This window comes from Emydura macquarii, unplaced genomic scaffold (assembly GCF_026122565.2).
Source record: "Emydura macquarii macquarii isolate MOO-44397 ecotype Brisbane River unplaced genomic scaffold, CSIRO-AGI_Emac_v2 contig_2897, whole genome shotgun sequence".
Lineage (NCBI taxonomy): Eukaryota > Metazoa > Chordata > Testudines > Chelidae > Emydura > Emydura macquarii.
In genome coordinates this window covers 11,822,279-11,836,698 of record NW_027133034.1, presented here as the reverse complement: position 1 = coordinate 11,836,698, position 14,420 = coordinate 11,822,279, and the positions used below count along the sequence as shown (strand labels likewise).

Genomic DNA, 14,420 nt, shown 5'->3' with positions numbered 1-14,420 from the left:
AATAGGCCCATTCCCTCTATAAGGTATTCTCTCAGGACAAGGTTACGCTCAGGCCACACCCAAAATTTATTCCCAGGGTAACCTCCCCATTTCACATGAACCAATCGATTCATCTTCCAACCTCCTATCCCAAGCCTCATCGAGACAACAGAGAGGCTATATTACATATTCTAGATGTTAGAAGAGTCCTAGCCTTCTACCTGGACAGGACAAAGGCCTTCAGGAAGTCCCCCAGACTCTTCCTCTCCATTGCGGAAAGATCCAAAGGCTTGGCAATATTGGCTCAACGGCTCTCCAGGTGGGTCTTGAACTGCATCAGGCAATGTGACCAAGTCCGCAATATGACCCCTCTAGATAATATTCGTACACACTCCACGAGGTCAATCTCCTCATCTGTCGTCGCCTTCAAGACTGTCCCTATCTCAGAGATCTATAGAGTGGTGACATGGATGTCAGTCCACACCTTTGCAGAATATTATGTGATCACTGGGTGCTCCACCTCTGATGCCATATTTGGCTCCACAGTACCATCACTGACTTGACTCAAAAGTCACAGTCCGCCAATATGGGTACTGCTTGGGAATCACCTACAATGGAGCACTCATAGGGACCCTACTAGAAGAAGAAGAAATTACTCACCTTGTGCAGTAACAATGGTCTTCAAGATGTGTCCCCCTATGGGTACTCCACAACCCACTCTCCTCCTCTCTACTCTCTCATGGGTTAGCCCATGTGTGCTGGCTAGTCTCGTGGCGCAGCATGAGGAGAGATAGCACATGCAGGCCTAATGGACACTGCTACTGATGTTCTCTGATCAGCAGTGCAGGGACCCAAGAATCCATAAGGATGCATATCTGAAAAAACCAAAGTTACTGCACAAAGTGAGTAACTTCTTCAAGGGTTCTACTCCCATTATTTTCTAATCCAAAAAATGGAATTTAGGCACCTACGTACCTTTGTGGGTTGCACCTAGGGTGACCAGATGTCCCAATTTTATAGGAACAGCCCAAGATGCCCTGTCTTGGATCTCCAATGCTTTGATTAGTTCATCCATTGTTTCAAGTTCAGGATGATGACTTTGGCCTCTATAATCCCCTCAAGACTGTTTTGAGGCTCTCAACCTTCTGGATGCCTATTTTCACCTGTCCATATATCCAGCTCACAAGAAATACCTCAGATTCCTTGTAGGAGAGATTTGGGCTTTCTGGAGCACTGAGGGTTTCCACCAAGTGTATCTGGCTGTTGTGGTAGTTTACATGAGATCACAAGGTATCTAGATTTATGTACCTCAATCTTGGTGATTGGCTTATCGAAGGGAAATCACCACCCCAGACAACCAGCTCAATCCATGTAAACCAAAGGTTCTTTGCTACACACTGTTCTCTATGGAATGGAACTATTCCTCCAGGGTACTTTTTGGCACAAGGTGGACATGCAGTCTGATTATCAGCTGTTAGAAAGCATTATGAGGAAGCCACAGTTGAGTGCACTCAAGCGACTACAGTGCATGTTACGGAGACTCCAGCTTTATGATGTGAAGATAATGTTTTGCCCAGGAAAGTCACTACTGGTGGCAGGTGCACTGAGCAAGGAGCATATCTTTAGAGTAAACACACAGTTTGTCAAAATGCTACAGTACATTCCCATCTCTGATGGGAGGTTCCAGGCAATCCAACAAAGCACTGACTAGGATAGTGTGCTACACACAGTAACACAATTCATACTTCAAGGATGGCTAGATTGAGGAGATCAAGTGCCATAGAAGGACCATTAGGACACCATCCAACAGAAAGGAAGCAGAAACAGGTGGGAAACAAGTTCCCTACCAACAGGGATAACTTATGCAAGAAATAAAACTATTTTGAAAACCAGCACACTTGAAGGAATATTAGGCCTAAAAGGCTGCAAAAGACTGTTTATAAAGACTGTCTCCCTAGGGTGGGCTGTGTGTTAGCAAGCTCTGGCCATAGCAAGTCAGCAGATGCTTGCACAAAAGACACAACAACAAATCATTTTTAAAAAGAAAAATGTAGCAACTGACATGGAACTCAGAGGGAGGAGCACAGGTTGCAGGGGAGTTTGGAGGATGCTCCAGGAAGCCAGTCAGTGGGCATGTGGCTGGAATACTAGCTGAAGTTGCAGAAACTCTGTAAATAGTTCTTTTACTAAAGACCCAGTTTAGTTTTAGAAACTTGGAGTCCTCTCGTGAAACAAAGACCTTTCAGGATCTCCTGTAGACTGATCTTTGGAGACAGGGTTAAGGGTGAGGCCATCACTTTTCAAAGACTATTGTATCTAACTAGCTAAGATCCTACTACAAGTTAGCAAAGTTAACTCCACCTGTGCATATTATAGCCCATTCTAGCTTGGCTCAAGCAGCCTCTTACTTCCTTAAGAGGCATCTCGATTAAATCCCTTTTGTAAAGAGAAATCATGCCTCACCAATCTTAGAATTCTTTGAGGGAGTCAACAAGTGTGGGGACAAGGGTGATCCAGTACATATAGTGTTCTTGGACTTTCAGAAAGCCTTTGACAAGGTCCCATACCAAAGGCTCTTAAACAAAGTAAACAGTTACAGGATAAGAGGGAAGGTCCTCTCGTGGATCAGTAACTGGTTAAAAGATAGGAAACAAAGCATAGAAATAAATGGTCAATTTTCATAGTGGAGAGAGGTGAATAGCAGGGTCCCTCAAGGATCTGTCCTGGGACTTGTGCTGTTCAACATATTCAAAAATGATCTGGGAAAGGGGGTGAACAGTGAGGTGCTAAGACTTCCATATGATACAAATTACTCAAGATAGTTAAGTCCAGAACTGATGGCAACGAGTTATAAAGGGATCTCACAAAACAGAATGACTGGGAAAGAAACTGGCAGATGAAATTCAGTGTTGATAAATGTGAAGTAATGCACATCGGAAAACATAACCCCAACTATACATGCAAAATTATGGGGTCTAAATTAGCTGTTACCACTCAAGAAAGAGTTCTTGGAGTCATTGTGGATAGTTCTCTGAAAACATCTGCTCAATATGCAGTAGCAGTCAAAAAATTAACAGGATGTTAGGAATCTTTAGGAAAAAGCTAGAAAATAAGACAAAAAATATCATAATGCTGCTATATACATCCACGGTATGCCTGCACCTTGAATACTGCGTGCAGTTCTAGTTGTCCCATATCAAAAAAGATATATTAGAATTGGCAAAAGTACAGAGACAGACAACAAAAATGATTAACGGTCTGGAACAGCTTACATCTGAGGAGAGATTAAAAAGACTGGGACTGTTCATTTTAGAAAAAAGGCGACTAAGTAGGGATATGATAGAGGTCTATAAAGTCATAAATAAAGAAGTGTTATTTGCCCTTCACATAACACAAGAACCAGGGGTCACCTAATGAAATGAATAGGCAGCAGGTTTAAAACAAACACAAGGAAGTACTTCTTTACACAACGCACAGTCAATCTGTGGAACTCATTGCCATGGGATGTTGAGGGGCCAAAAGTATAAATGGGCTAAAAAAATTAGATTAATTCATGGAGAACAAGTCCATCAATGGCTGTTAGGAAAGATGGTCAGGCATACAACCTCATGCTTTGGGTGTCCCTAAAACTCTGGCAGCCAGAAGCTGGGACTGGATGTCAGGAGATAGATCACTCGAAAATTGCCTGATCTGTTTATTCGCTTTGAAACATCTAGCACTGGCCACTGTCAGAAGAGAGGACTCTGGTCTAGGTGGACTATTGGTCTGACCCAGTAATAGCCCTTCTTATGTTCTTAGAAATTTGCAGGACACTACACAGTAATCTATTCACTTGTTCTCCCAAGACTATTTCTTAGTTGAGACTTGCTGATCAGATGCTTGCTGTTGTAGAGCTGTCCTGCAATCCTTGTTTAAATAGGACCCCTACCCCCTCCAAGCCAGGAGGGTAACTAGTAATCAGTAGTGGGATCCATATGGAAAAATAATTGGAGAAGAATAGTTACTTACCTTACAGAGGAGATAACTAAAACACTGCAGTGCCATTTTTAATTGGACTATTTCTGTTTTGGGCATTCACTTTTTTGACAAAAATATTAAAATGTTCTGTGGAAAACAAGTTACTTACCTTAAAGTAAATGTGGTTCATCAAGATGTAGTTACCCAAATGAATCCCATGACGCACCCTCCTTCCCCAGTTGTATGGAGTCCTATAGCTCTGCAGTTCTGAATTGGCAAAGAAACTGGAGGATAGTAGGACCTATGCCAACCTTTATGCCAGTGTATGGAGAAGAAATATGAGAACATCCCGAGCATGAGACCATTCAGGGCATGAGCACAGCCCCAAGGGACAGTGGTGCCCAAAAGAATCTGATTGTTGTGCATGTGGGTAACGTGTGCCCCAGCACTAGGATCCATTCTGAGATCTGCATTTATATAATCCTACACTTGCAGAAGGTTGGACAAAATGACCTAATTCAGTAAATCCTTCCCATTATTAGCTAACCTCTTTCTAAATCAGTGTGGAACATTGGTATAATATTCCTTATCTAAATACTCCAACTCAATTCCTGTGACTAACAATACTCATTTCAGCAAGTAGTGTTGGACACAGTTCTCTGTGGAGGCCAACAGTAGGTAAAAAGTTTTGCTAGATAGTAATATGAGGTTGTCCCTGTACTGGGGACTGAATAAACCTTAATAGTATCTTGTGTCCATGTTAGCCTAGCAACAAAAGACTTGTCTTGAGTCCAGAACTTTGATTCTCATATTGTACAGCCAATAGACTACCAAGAAAACGCAGTATTCTTTAATTTTTTATTCTTTTATAGTAGTGCTGTTTCTTGGGAACTGTTAAATAATTGTCATGTTCCATCCCAGAAGTGGCTGCATTTTATTGATGGATGAACTGATTCACATACATATTATATACAGTGAAGTGCTTTGAGGGGTCTTTTAAGATCAATAGTGCTACATAAATGTTAGATTATTATATTGTTATTTAGCTACTACATCTCTTAAATGTTTTCATAGATCGTTTTACAAGAAGTCCAACCCTCTGATACAAGTAGGCCAGGACTTCACATCATTGGTTTGCTTTAGCACTTTGTCTGGAAATTCTTCCTTCCAGTGTCAGAATACTGTATTTCTTTTATCTTTTATAAGGCCTGTAATGCATGAGGAAATTCATTTTGCAGTGAATGAAACTGGAGCATTATTGTTGCTGATTATTCCTTCTAGCTTTTATTAGTTGGAATAAACAAATGTAACATAACTTTCTTTAAGGACTGCTAGGATATGTTAGAAATCTTGGATGTATTATAGAAAATGACTGTTGATTATTCATTAGCATAAGAATAGTATTTTTAAGTTGTTTGGAAGCATACATAATTTTTCATTTGGGTCTTTTTATTTTCCAGGTTTTCTGTGCTGCCTGTCCTTGATAGATCAATGAAACCCTTTAACAGTTAGGTTGCCGCATCTTAATCTTCAATAACAACCCTTTACTGAAAGACAGAAGATGAGATCCTTGGTCCTGTTAAACCAGCAGCACAAAGAGAATTTAAAGCTGCCTTAAGGCAACAGCTTAGAATTCCCCCTAGTGCAAGGGAGTCCTGAGCTAGCATAGGCTATGCCAGCCCCTCCTATATTCCTCCCTCCTGGCAGAGGGGCTTTCAGGTGGTCTGAGGGCATGTGAGAGGCAGAAGGAGTTAGAAAACCAGAGTGGGATATAGGGTACAAAGCAGCCATCAGGGATCAGCAGGACGGGAAGGTGGAATAAAACTCGTTCCTGGTGCACTAAGTGCTATTGTGTTGCACCTTCAAATCTAGTCCTGAGATTTCATTACCCTTTTCCTTCTTTCTTAGAGAGGAATTTATTTTCATGCTTTATGGAACTTAGTTGTTTTTCAGATCACACCAATGACTAAATGGGTTTTTTTTCTTTGCAGTTAGAGCTCGGTTGGTTTCTTAGTGCACAGCTAGAAATTATTGCCCTTGGAGTAATATATCTAAATTAGATTATTTCCTTTCTTTCTCCATTCTGTTTTTCCTTCAGGTGATTGTGGCAAGCAATACAACCAATGAAGTTTTAGGCCTTCTTATACGTACTGCCTTCAGATTTAACCAACTTGGATTAAAAACCCAAAAGGTTGTGAAGCTGGTGAATGAACTTCTTCAAGAACTAAGATTTATGGATTAATTTTGTATTTTTATCCAGATCAATCCAGTGACTAAACCAGCTGATCAGATCATTTCTACAATAAAGGGTGAGAGGGAACTCAGTTTTTTCTTTTTGTATTTTCTCCCCATGTATGAAAATAATAAAGTGTTTGGAAATGTCATTCTGTTAGAACATAGCAGCCTAAAGATGGTTGAAAATGTTCATAATGTTTTATTTTACAAAGGACCTATGTCATCTAAACATTGTTTATTCACAGCCTCATTGTTGCCCACATTATGACCTGGTTGTGGTCTAGATTTTCTGTAAATTCTCTTAGTCCAGGAAATACAGAAATTAGAGGTGGAAACAAAAGCTATAATAATAGGAGGACTTTTCTTCTGTAAAATAATTATTAATAAGTCAAAAGTACTGTTTGAATGTTACAAGGAAGAGAGAAAGTTCAGAAAAATTACGTTATTGTGAGTAACAAATCTGGTGAAGGAGGATGGAGCTATATTCAGTCCTTCATTGTCATATATTGTCTAGTTTTAAGGTCTGTACTTTATGTGCAGTAAGACTGTGCGTGTGTGTGCTCATGCACGTGTGCTGCAATTACCCTAATTTATCACAGTTATGTGAGTATCATGTTTCTTCCATAGCAGCAGAAAAATTGTTCACCTGGTATCCTGTTGCTGTATGTCAGAGTAGGGATGTTTGCTGAACTTCTATGTAGTAATCTTTTACATTAATACCTATTGTAAATGTAGGCACCCTGTACTTCAGGGGCCTTGGAACTTAACTGGGAGTTTTACAGTTGGGAAGATCTTGGGAGATTACAACTCCCATGACGTCTTGGGGAAAAAGGAGAGAGACTCTTCCCGTTCCAGGGAGTCAGAGAAAGGCATGTGTGGACTCCACTTTGGTGCTTGGGTGGAGTGCGGCCCAGGCTGGAGGCTGCTAGGTGCCTGCTGCTGGGGTCCCAAAGCTGCTGCTGAGAGCCTGCTGGAGTTTTGATCGAGCAGGGAGCTTCGGAGGTTGTTGACATTGCCCAAGCAGGGCAAGGATTGAACCTGGAGCTGACTGAGGTGGGCCTGTAGTGAAGCTGGTGTGAGCCCCCCCCCCCACTCTTTTGTTTGGGCAGGGCTTGTAAAGGAAGGGGCACAGCAGAGAGACTTTGACTGGGCCTGAGAAGAGGTAGAGAGAGAGTCCCTTCAAGCAGGGCCAGGACTGCAGCAGAGGGGTGGATAAAGGATTCCCACCTATCCTACATCATCACTGGGATACTCAGGCTCTCCTTTGTTGTCAGCAACCTTAGGTGCCCTTGCACACCGATGAGTGTTGCCTGCTCCCAAGTAACTCAGGAAAGGAATGGGGTTACATAAATCATAAAAGAAATAGTTACAAAAGTTACACAGTTTTCTAATCTGTTCATTAAAGTGCTCGTTGTATTTGTTTCAGAGCAGATGCAGCAATAGTAAAGATTTAGCAGTTTGTTTGGTTCAAAAACACTTTTTAAATTAAAAAGAAAAGTCAGTAGTGAACTGTTGGCTGTTGCAAGTTTTCACTTATTGGTGGTAAATCTACTACTTTGAATGAATGGAGCAATAGGTAAGATATATACTGAGCATACCAAGTTTTTATATTTTGCACATTTTTTATGTATTTTTCTGAAAAAGACGTAACATCTTCCTCATTTCTCAGGCTCTGAATCCGTACCCACGACACTAGACCCTGTTTCCCTAGTAGCCTGAGGCAAGGCTGCCATGTTCCTTTCCTGCACCTGTAGTTTCACCATTTCGGTACCCAGGTCCCTGAGAAACATCTGTCTCTTACGCAAAGATTTATTGTGCCTTGTGCAGTTCAACAAAATCCAAACAATATATGCATTCAGACATGCAATGTACATGTTCAGTACAACAGCCAGTCTTTGTCCAGTAACATCATCTGTCAAGTGTGGGCTGCCAGAAGATGTATCTGACAATTGTGGTTTCCCCAGAAACTCTTCCTAGCAAGAATAGGCTTCCCAGAAAATCAGTTTGGCAGTGTTATCCTCAAACAAACTCAAGTTGCTGGACAACTGTGATGATACATGAGATAAATATCATCTGGGGTCTCACAGACCCCCAAGACCATTTTGGTGCATTTTATTTGAAAAGCAAAAAACACTGAAACTATGATGCTACAAACAATGCTGAAAAATTCATATAATCATATCATAACTGCTTCCTCAAAATAAAAACATTCTGATGCTGGAAAACCTACATAATAAATTTGGGGTCTAACTGACCCCAATACTTTTGAGTGACTTTTTTTGCTACACTAAAACCACAACAGGTAGGATGATAAAACAAATGCAGAAATATTTACCTCATCCTACTTTGAGAGTATTTAATGTATGAAGCAGCACAGGTTTGACATGAAAATAGTTATGTAAATTTTTGTGCATGTGGGGATCAGATAGACTCCAAAAATATTGAGAGGGGAAAAAAAGCCATCAGAGCCATCTGTGACTTTAAAAGGAGACCTCTGCACTTGCATTCCTTGTGCTTTAGTCAGCATGGTTGTTATGAATCTTTGGTATTTTTACTGCTCATTCACACTGTTTGCTTATGATTTAACTTTCAATATCAGTCCAGAGTTTGGGGCATTACGTAGCCACATTGCTCTGGTCATTCAGTACAAAGCATTAGTAAACCCCAGTAGACCCAGGCAGTAGAGAATTCCTCATGTGCTGTTACAAGGTATGTCTACACTGCAGACTTGCCACATGTTCTGTGTTGTTGCCCAACCCCCACCCATCCTCCTTCACACACTTAAAACTCTTAAATATGTATAAATATGCATTGAGCCCATGCTAGTGTACTCAGATGGGCATATGGGACAAAGCTCATGTTGCATTTGAGCCACACCCTATATGCCTACTTGGCGTTGTGGATTCCTTCTCTGAATCACCGCTTTCCAAGATGGTTACCCATCCCATAGCTTGCATTCTTTGTTCCCAGGTGTATTACCTTATATTTGGGTGTATTACAAGATAAATGCTGGATTGTGACCATTTAACCACATAGCTCAGATCACTGTGCATCAGTAATCTGTCATCCCACCAATAATCTGCAAACTTTACCAGAAAAATCTTATGTAATCTATAGATCATTGATAAAAAAATTAATAGCTTTGGACCAAGAACCGATCCCTAAGAGATCCCGCTAGAAATGGTCCCACTCATTGATGTCTCCCCATTAACACCTACATTTTGAGATCTGTCAGTGAGCCAGTTTTAGTCCATTTAAAGTATGTCCTGTTAGTTCTGTATATAGTTTGTTATATAAGGAGATGTACTGACCTTATTAGCTGGGCAGACAGTAGAACGTTAGTGTTACAATTCCCAGCATATAGAGAAAGCATCTCATTTCAAGACAAGCCAGGGAGACTGTACCATATAGGAGCAAATGGGTGTCCAATAGAGCTTAAAACTGCATAGCATGAGTGTGCAGTGAATGGATGTTGTATCAGGACAGATGGGAAAGGAATCTGTGACACTTAGACCTTTTTTGTGTAAAAGGCTGTGAGTACTGCAGTGTTATGTGGTGGTGACTCTATAAAGATACGGTACTAGTACAGTATTTTCACAGCACAGCGCCTATTGCTAGTTGTGTTCTTGAATTTAGAGGGGCTCCTGTACATTCTTACTCTTTCCTGCCTTCTGTAATTGCTAGTTGGGTTACAAAAACAGCATATTTTGCTTGATGGGGGGAGAAATCATAGCAACTGTAGCTACACTGGCAGGTGCTTGAGGCCCCATCTTGCCCATGATTCATAACAACATTCACATGTGGACCTGTTTAAGTCCACTATCATTTGTACCTGTGATATATTTTTTCCTCCAACTACTTGTCTGAACTTTCAAAAAATATGCTCATGGTTGCAGTTTCAATTGCTGCCTTAGCAGGGAGTATCTTATTCTGGGAATTTGCTACAGGGTGGTCTGTTCAACAGCAAACACCAGAAAGGAGTTTTCCTTGTTTGCATTGGCCATTTTCCTTTAACCATCTGTCTGACTATAAGAAAGGAATAAACCTCATGAATCTCTTCTGAAGGTCTTAAGTGTACTCAAAGTGACTGGGTCCTTTTAATGGTCAAGGTCCCAGAGCCAAGGAGGGATAGGCAGTGGATCGCTATTCACCTCTGAAACAAAAACTGGAATATTGTCAGCTAGCAGAAAAAAAAGTTTCAGTAATATAGTTAGTCCTGCCCCAGACACAGATTTTGCCTTAAATAATATGTTAAGAACTGAGAGATAGTAAAAAAAACCAAAATAAAACTTGGTAGCTTCATCACTGCCTGAGATCTGGCTGGTTACCTGTATATTGTAATCACAGAACTGATACTTGACAGGAAAATGACTCCTTATTAGACAGTTAACCACAGCAGCCTCAAGAAGTGGGAAAAATCCTATTATAATATGTCCTTGAATAGTCCTGTGCATTCCTAACTAATTTGGCTGTCTCTTCCTTTGCAAATGCCCATCACAACTCTTACATATTGAGTTAGATAGGACAATATGTTCATGCACCGAAATGTTTGGCAGCTTTTGCGCACACACATTTCCAGCTTGATATGAACTGATCTTTCCTTATGCTCTTGAGCCTAATGACTTCCCCATTTAGCTATTTAGTCCTCCTATTTCTCAAACCACTATGCTTATAGTTTCACGGGAGCTTCTAATTTTTACCTAATGAGTCAACCTGTGCCAGTGGAATATTAATTTGAAACTCGTTCACTGCTCATTGTTTTCCCTTTATCTTCTGAGCTTGTAGGTTCACAATGAACCAAGAAAACAGGTTAACTTAACTTGTCTTTTGCATCTTTCTGTAAAAAGTTCTTTAAAATGAATTTTGAGTCATGTAAGAGGAATCAGTTTCTCTTTTTGCAATGGCTCAGGGCTCTCTGGCTACTGATGCTGTAACTCTCTACTCTTTAAAAACTGTCCAAAAGTCTGACTGCTGCCTCGTATTCCAATTTTTTTTTTGTAACTGAAGCTGAGAATCTCAATCTCCTGTCTGTATCACAATTCTCTGACAAGATTACCAATGGTTTACATTCTTAATCCTGTTATTGTGCATCACTTCCATATTTGCATGAGTTGTCTTCAGACAGAATATGGAAAAGCTACTATCAAATTCCATTAAAGGAAGAGCTGAAAGGGGCACTTGAACATACCATGGCATTACTGCTGAAGCTGGAAACTACTGCTGGACACAGGCAAACCCAAGCATTAATTGCGAGTTTCTGGCTAGTCAGAAAATTATCATCTCTTCTGAAGACAGGGCAAAAATATAGGTGCTGTATTTATAGAGACCATTAAGTCTCTCCTTCAGATATGATGCAAAGAAAAAAATAATTAGACATCATGAAGCTGCAGCTTTCTTTGGCCTGTGATTCCTTTGTCCTTTAAGGCACTATTTCTATGAGATATTAGTGCTCTATTATATTTAGTATATAGTAGATTTTAAGGTCAAAATATAGGCCTTAGAACATCACCCAGTAATTTCTGCATCAAGATTATCCTCTCATAAAAATCCAGCCACACAACCTGTTCTAAGTCAGTTTTTTACTCAACTTCACTTCAGGCTTCAGCTAGCTAGATTTTCTCAGATGCCTGAAAAATTTAACTCTTGTAAAAATCTCTTTGAAATCTGTGACACTGTTGGAGGAAAATAATTTGGGTAATTATTCTTAAAATGCTTTCTTTCTGTTTAAAGTTTTAATGTTAGGGCAGCCCAATAATGGTAAATCACTCAGGCATTATCTGTATTTGATTTTAGCTCCCCAACAAATGTTTCAAAATGCAGTAATGGATATGGGATTGAGGAAGAAATGACAGGGACTTTCTCATGGTATCCCTTCTGTAGTGTTATTCTTTTTCATACTTCTGCTGGTCAATCAATCATATATTCTTTATTCAGAGCTAAGGACAAAATCTCTGATATTTCAGAGGTGCTGAGCACTATGCATTAACTCTTGTTGGAGTAATGGGTACTCAGCGCCTCTGAAAACTATGCACAAAGCCTTTCATTGATAAACTAATTATTGTGCTGACAATGTTTCAGGGTGATGGGAGGGAAATGCCTGATTAGGCTGGTGATTTTTACCAGCTAGGATACTGTGGGTCCTGGTACTAGATGCTATTAACTTCATGTCAGTTGCATTCAGGATTGTGGCACTGAACGCCACTGCTTGCTGGAGAGCAATTGCTTTTCAAGGCATCACTTTCTTTGTAGAGCTATTACTGGCACTAGCTGGTGTGGGTTCCTGGGCAAAAAGAACCAACTAGGTTAGTAGAATTTGTTCTTACAGTTTTCCAAGAATGGTGGTTTCCTAATATCTTATCCTATTTCCCACCTTTTATACAGCTTAAAAATTAGGAATACCATAAAAAGGAGGCAAAGGTAGTGATGAAATGATGATTTCAGCACAGTTGAAGTTGATAGACGCTTACATGGGCAATATTGCAGAAATGCAACTAGGTAGATTAAGTAAAATGGGAGCTGCAGAAGGAGAAGGGAATTCAGAGTTAAGGATAATGCCAAGGTTATAGCCAGGTGAGGCAAATGGAACGTCCAAGTTGAAAAGAGAAGATAAAGTAAAGAATTGGGTTTGAGGATTACCTTTGGTGCCTCAGATAACTTTTAAATATGTAATTAAAAGAAATTGGAATGAGATTACAGGTTTAATTGGTGAAGTCAGGAAGAGAAAAGGTTTTAAAAGGGCTGTGTATTAAGTCTGCATCTTTTGGTATTTGTGAGTATCATATAAAAATGATAGAAAGACAAAGAAGGGTGACATTGTGACAATCAAGCATAAGAAACTGCACAGAAACCAAATAGTCAAGAATGAAACTTTTTTGGATGCCTTAGAAAATGGGCTTTGGTGCAGAGGCAGAGCTACTACCAAGGGATAGAGCAGTTTGATCTGTAGAATGAGAAACATCCAAGAAGGGGGGGAAAACACCTGCAGAACTAATGAGATAAGACTCCACAAGACTGTGATGCCGAAGAGAATGAGTGAGAGGGAGAAAACACTCTTCTCATCAAAACAGAGGAAATATGCAACAAATATTTTTGAGTATGAGCAGTATTTGCGCTTTTAGCTATTTAGTGGTGGTGTGACTAATGCTCTTATTGTGAAATCTCAACCAATATAAACCTAATGGCATGTTGAAAATGAAATCCTGCTTTCTGGTTAGTTAATTGTTAGGAAAATAAAGTAGCCAAGATTATAGGTATAGCAACCAGCCATTCAAATTAACACACAAAGAGTTAATTTTTAAACATATTTATATTCTCATAATAACAAATATGGAGCACATTTTCTGGCAGCTGATGACAGGCTGGGGTAATGGCTGTTAATTTTGTCTACAAAAAATTCAATCAAGCTTTATTCACATTAATATGACATTCTAATAAATACATCTAACTTCCAAACAACTGTGAAAATGTCCTGTTTCTTTTAGAGAGACAAGGTGGGTGAGGCAGTATCTTTTATTGGACCGACTTCTGTAGTCTCCTTGTCTCTCTCAACAATGGAAGTCGGTCCAATAAAAGATATTGCCTCACCCATCTTGTCTCTATTATCTTGGGACCAACACGGCTACAACAACACTGTTTTTCTTAGGCATCTTGACCTTTTCATTTGACAAAAAATGCATATAACACAGGCAAGATTGATTATTTATTATTTTTACAACACTCTCAATATATTGTGTGCTTTACAGAAACAAAAGCATTGTCTGTATTAAAAGTCGCTCCAGTTTACTAAATGTGTGTTTTTAAATAAACTTAGCTAAACCAGTGCGTGTTTTGTGCTGGTTTAAATAAATCCATTTAGAAGCATATCTTTAGTTAAACCTATGCAACTTTTAATACAGACAAGGTCTAATAAAAAGATATGGTCCCTGCTCCGGAATATTACCATTTAAGACCCCAGTCTTGTAAGGTCTTATGTATGTGCATTAAATCACTCACTCAAGTAGTCTATAGACTTCAATAGGGACTAGTCGTATGAGTAAATTGATGCACATGCTTAAGTCTTTGCAGGGTTGGGGGCCCAAATTTTGACAAGACTCAGCTGAGGCATGTAAACATTTTGAAGATTCATTAATTATTTTTGGTATCCTGTTTGTTTTTTATTATATTTAACACCAAGTTTAAAACTCTGGGACTAATTCTCTTCTCTCTTATACCAGCCTTGATCCTGCTGAGTGGGGACACTAGTTAAAGGT

General features: G+C 39.7%; 1 protein-coding gene across 3 annotated transcripts in view; it reads left to right on the top strand.

Annotated features, from left to right (window-relative positions):
• Positions 1-6,438, top strand: part of FANCC (FA complementation group C) — a 135,846-nt gene extending 129,408 nt beyond the window's left edge. For all 3 annotated transcript variants that reach the window (XM_067568985.1, XM_067568984.1, XM_067568983.1), the window contains one exon: positions 6,035-6,438. In XM_067568985.1, the coding sequence (XP_067425086.1) occupies positions 6,035-6,178 (144 nt within the window). In that variant the 3' untranslated portion in view covers positions 6,179-6,438. The remainder of the gene's footprint in view (positions 1-6,034) is intronic.
• The last annotated feature ends 7,982 nt before the right edge of the window (positions 6,439-14,420 follow it).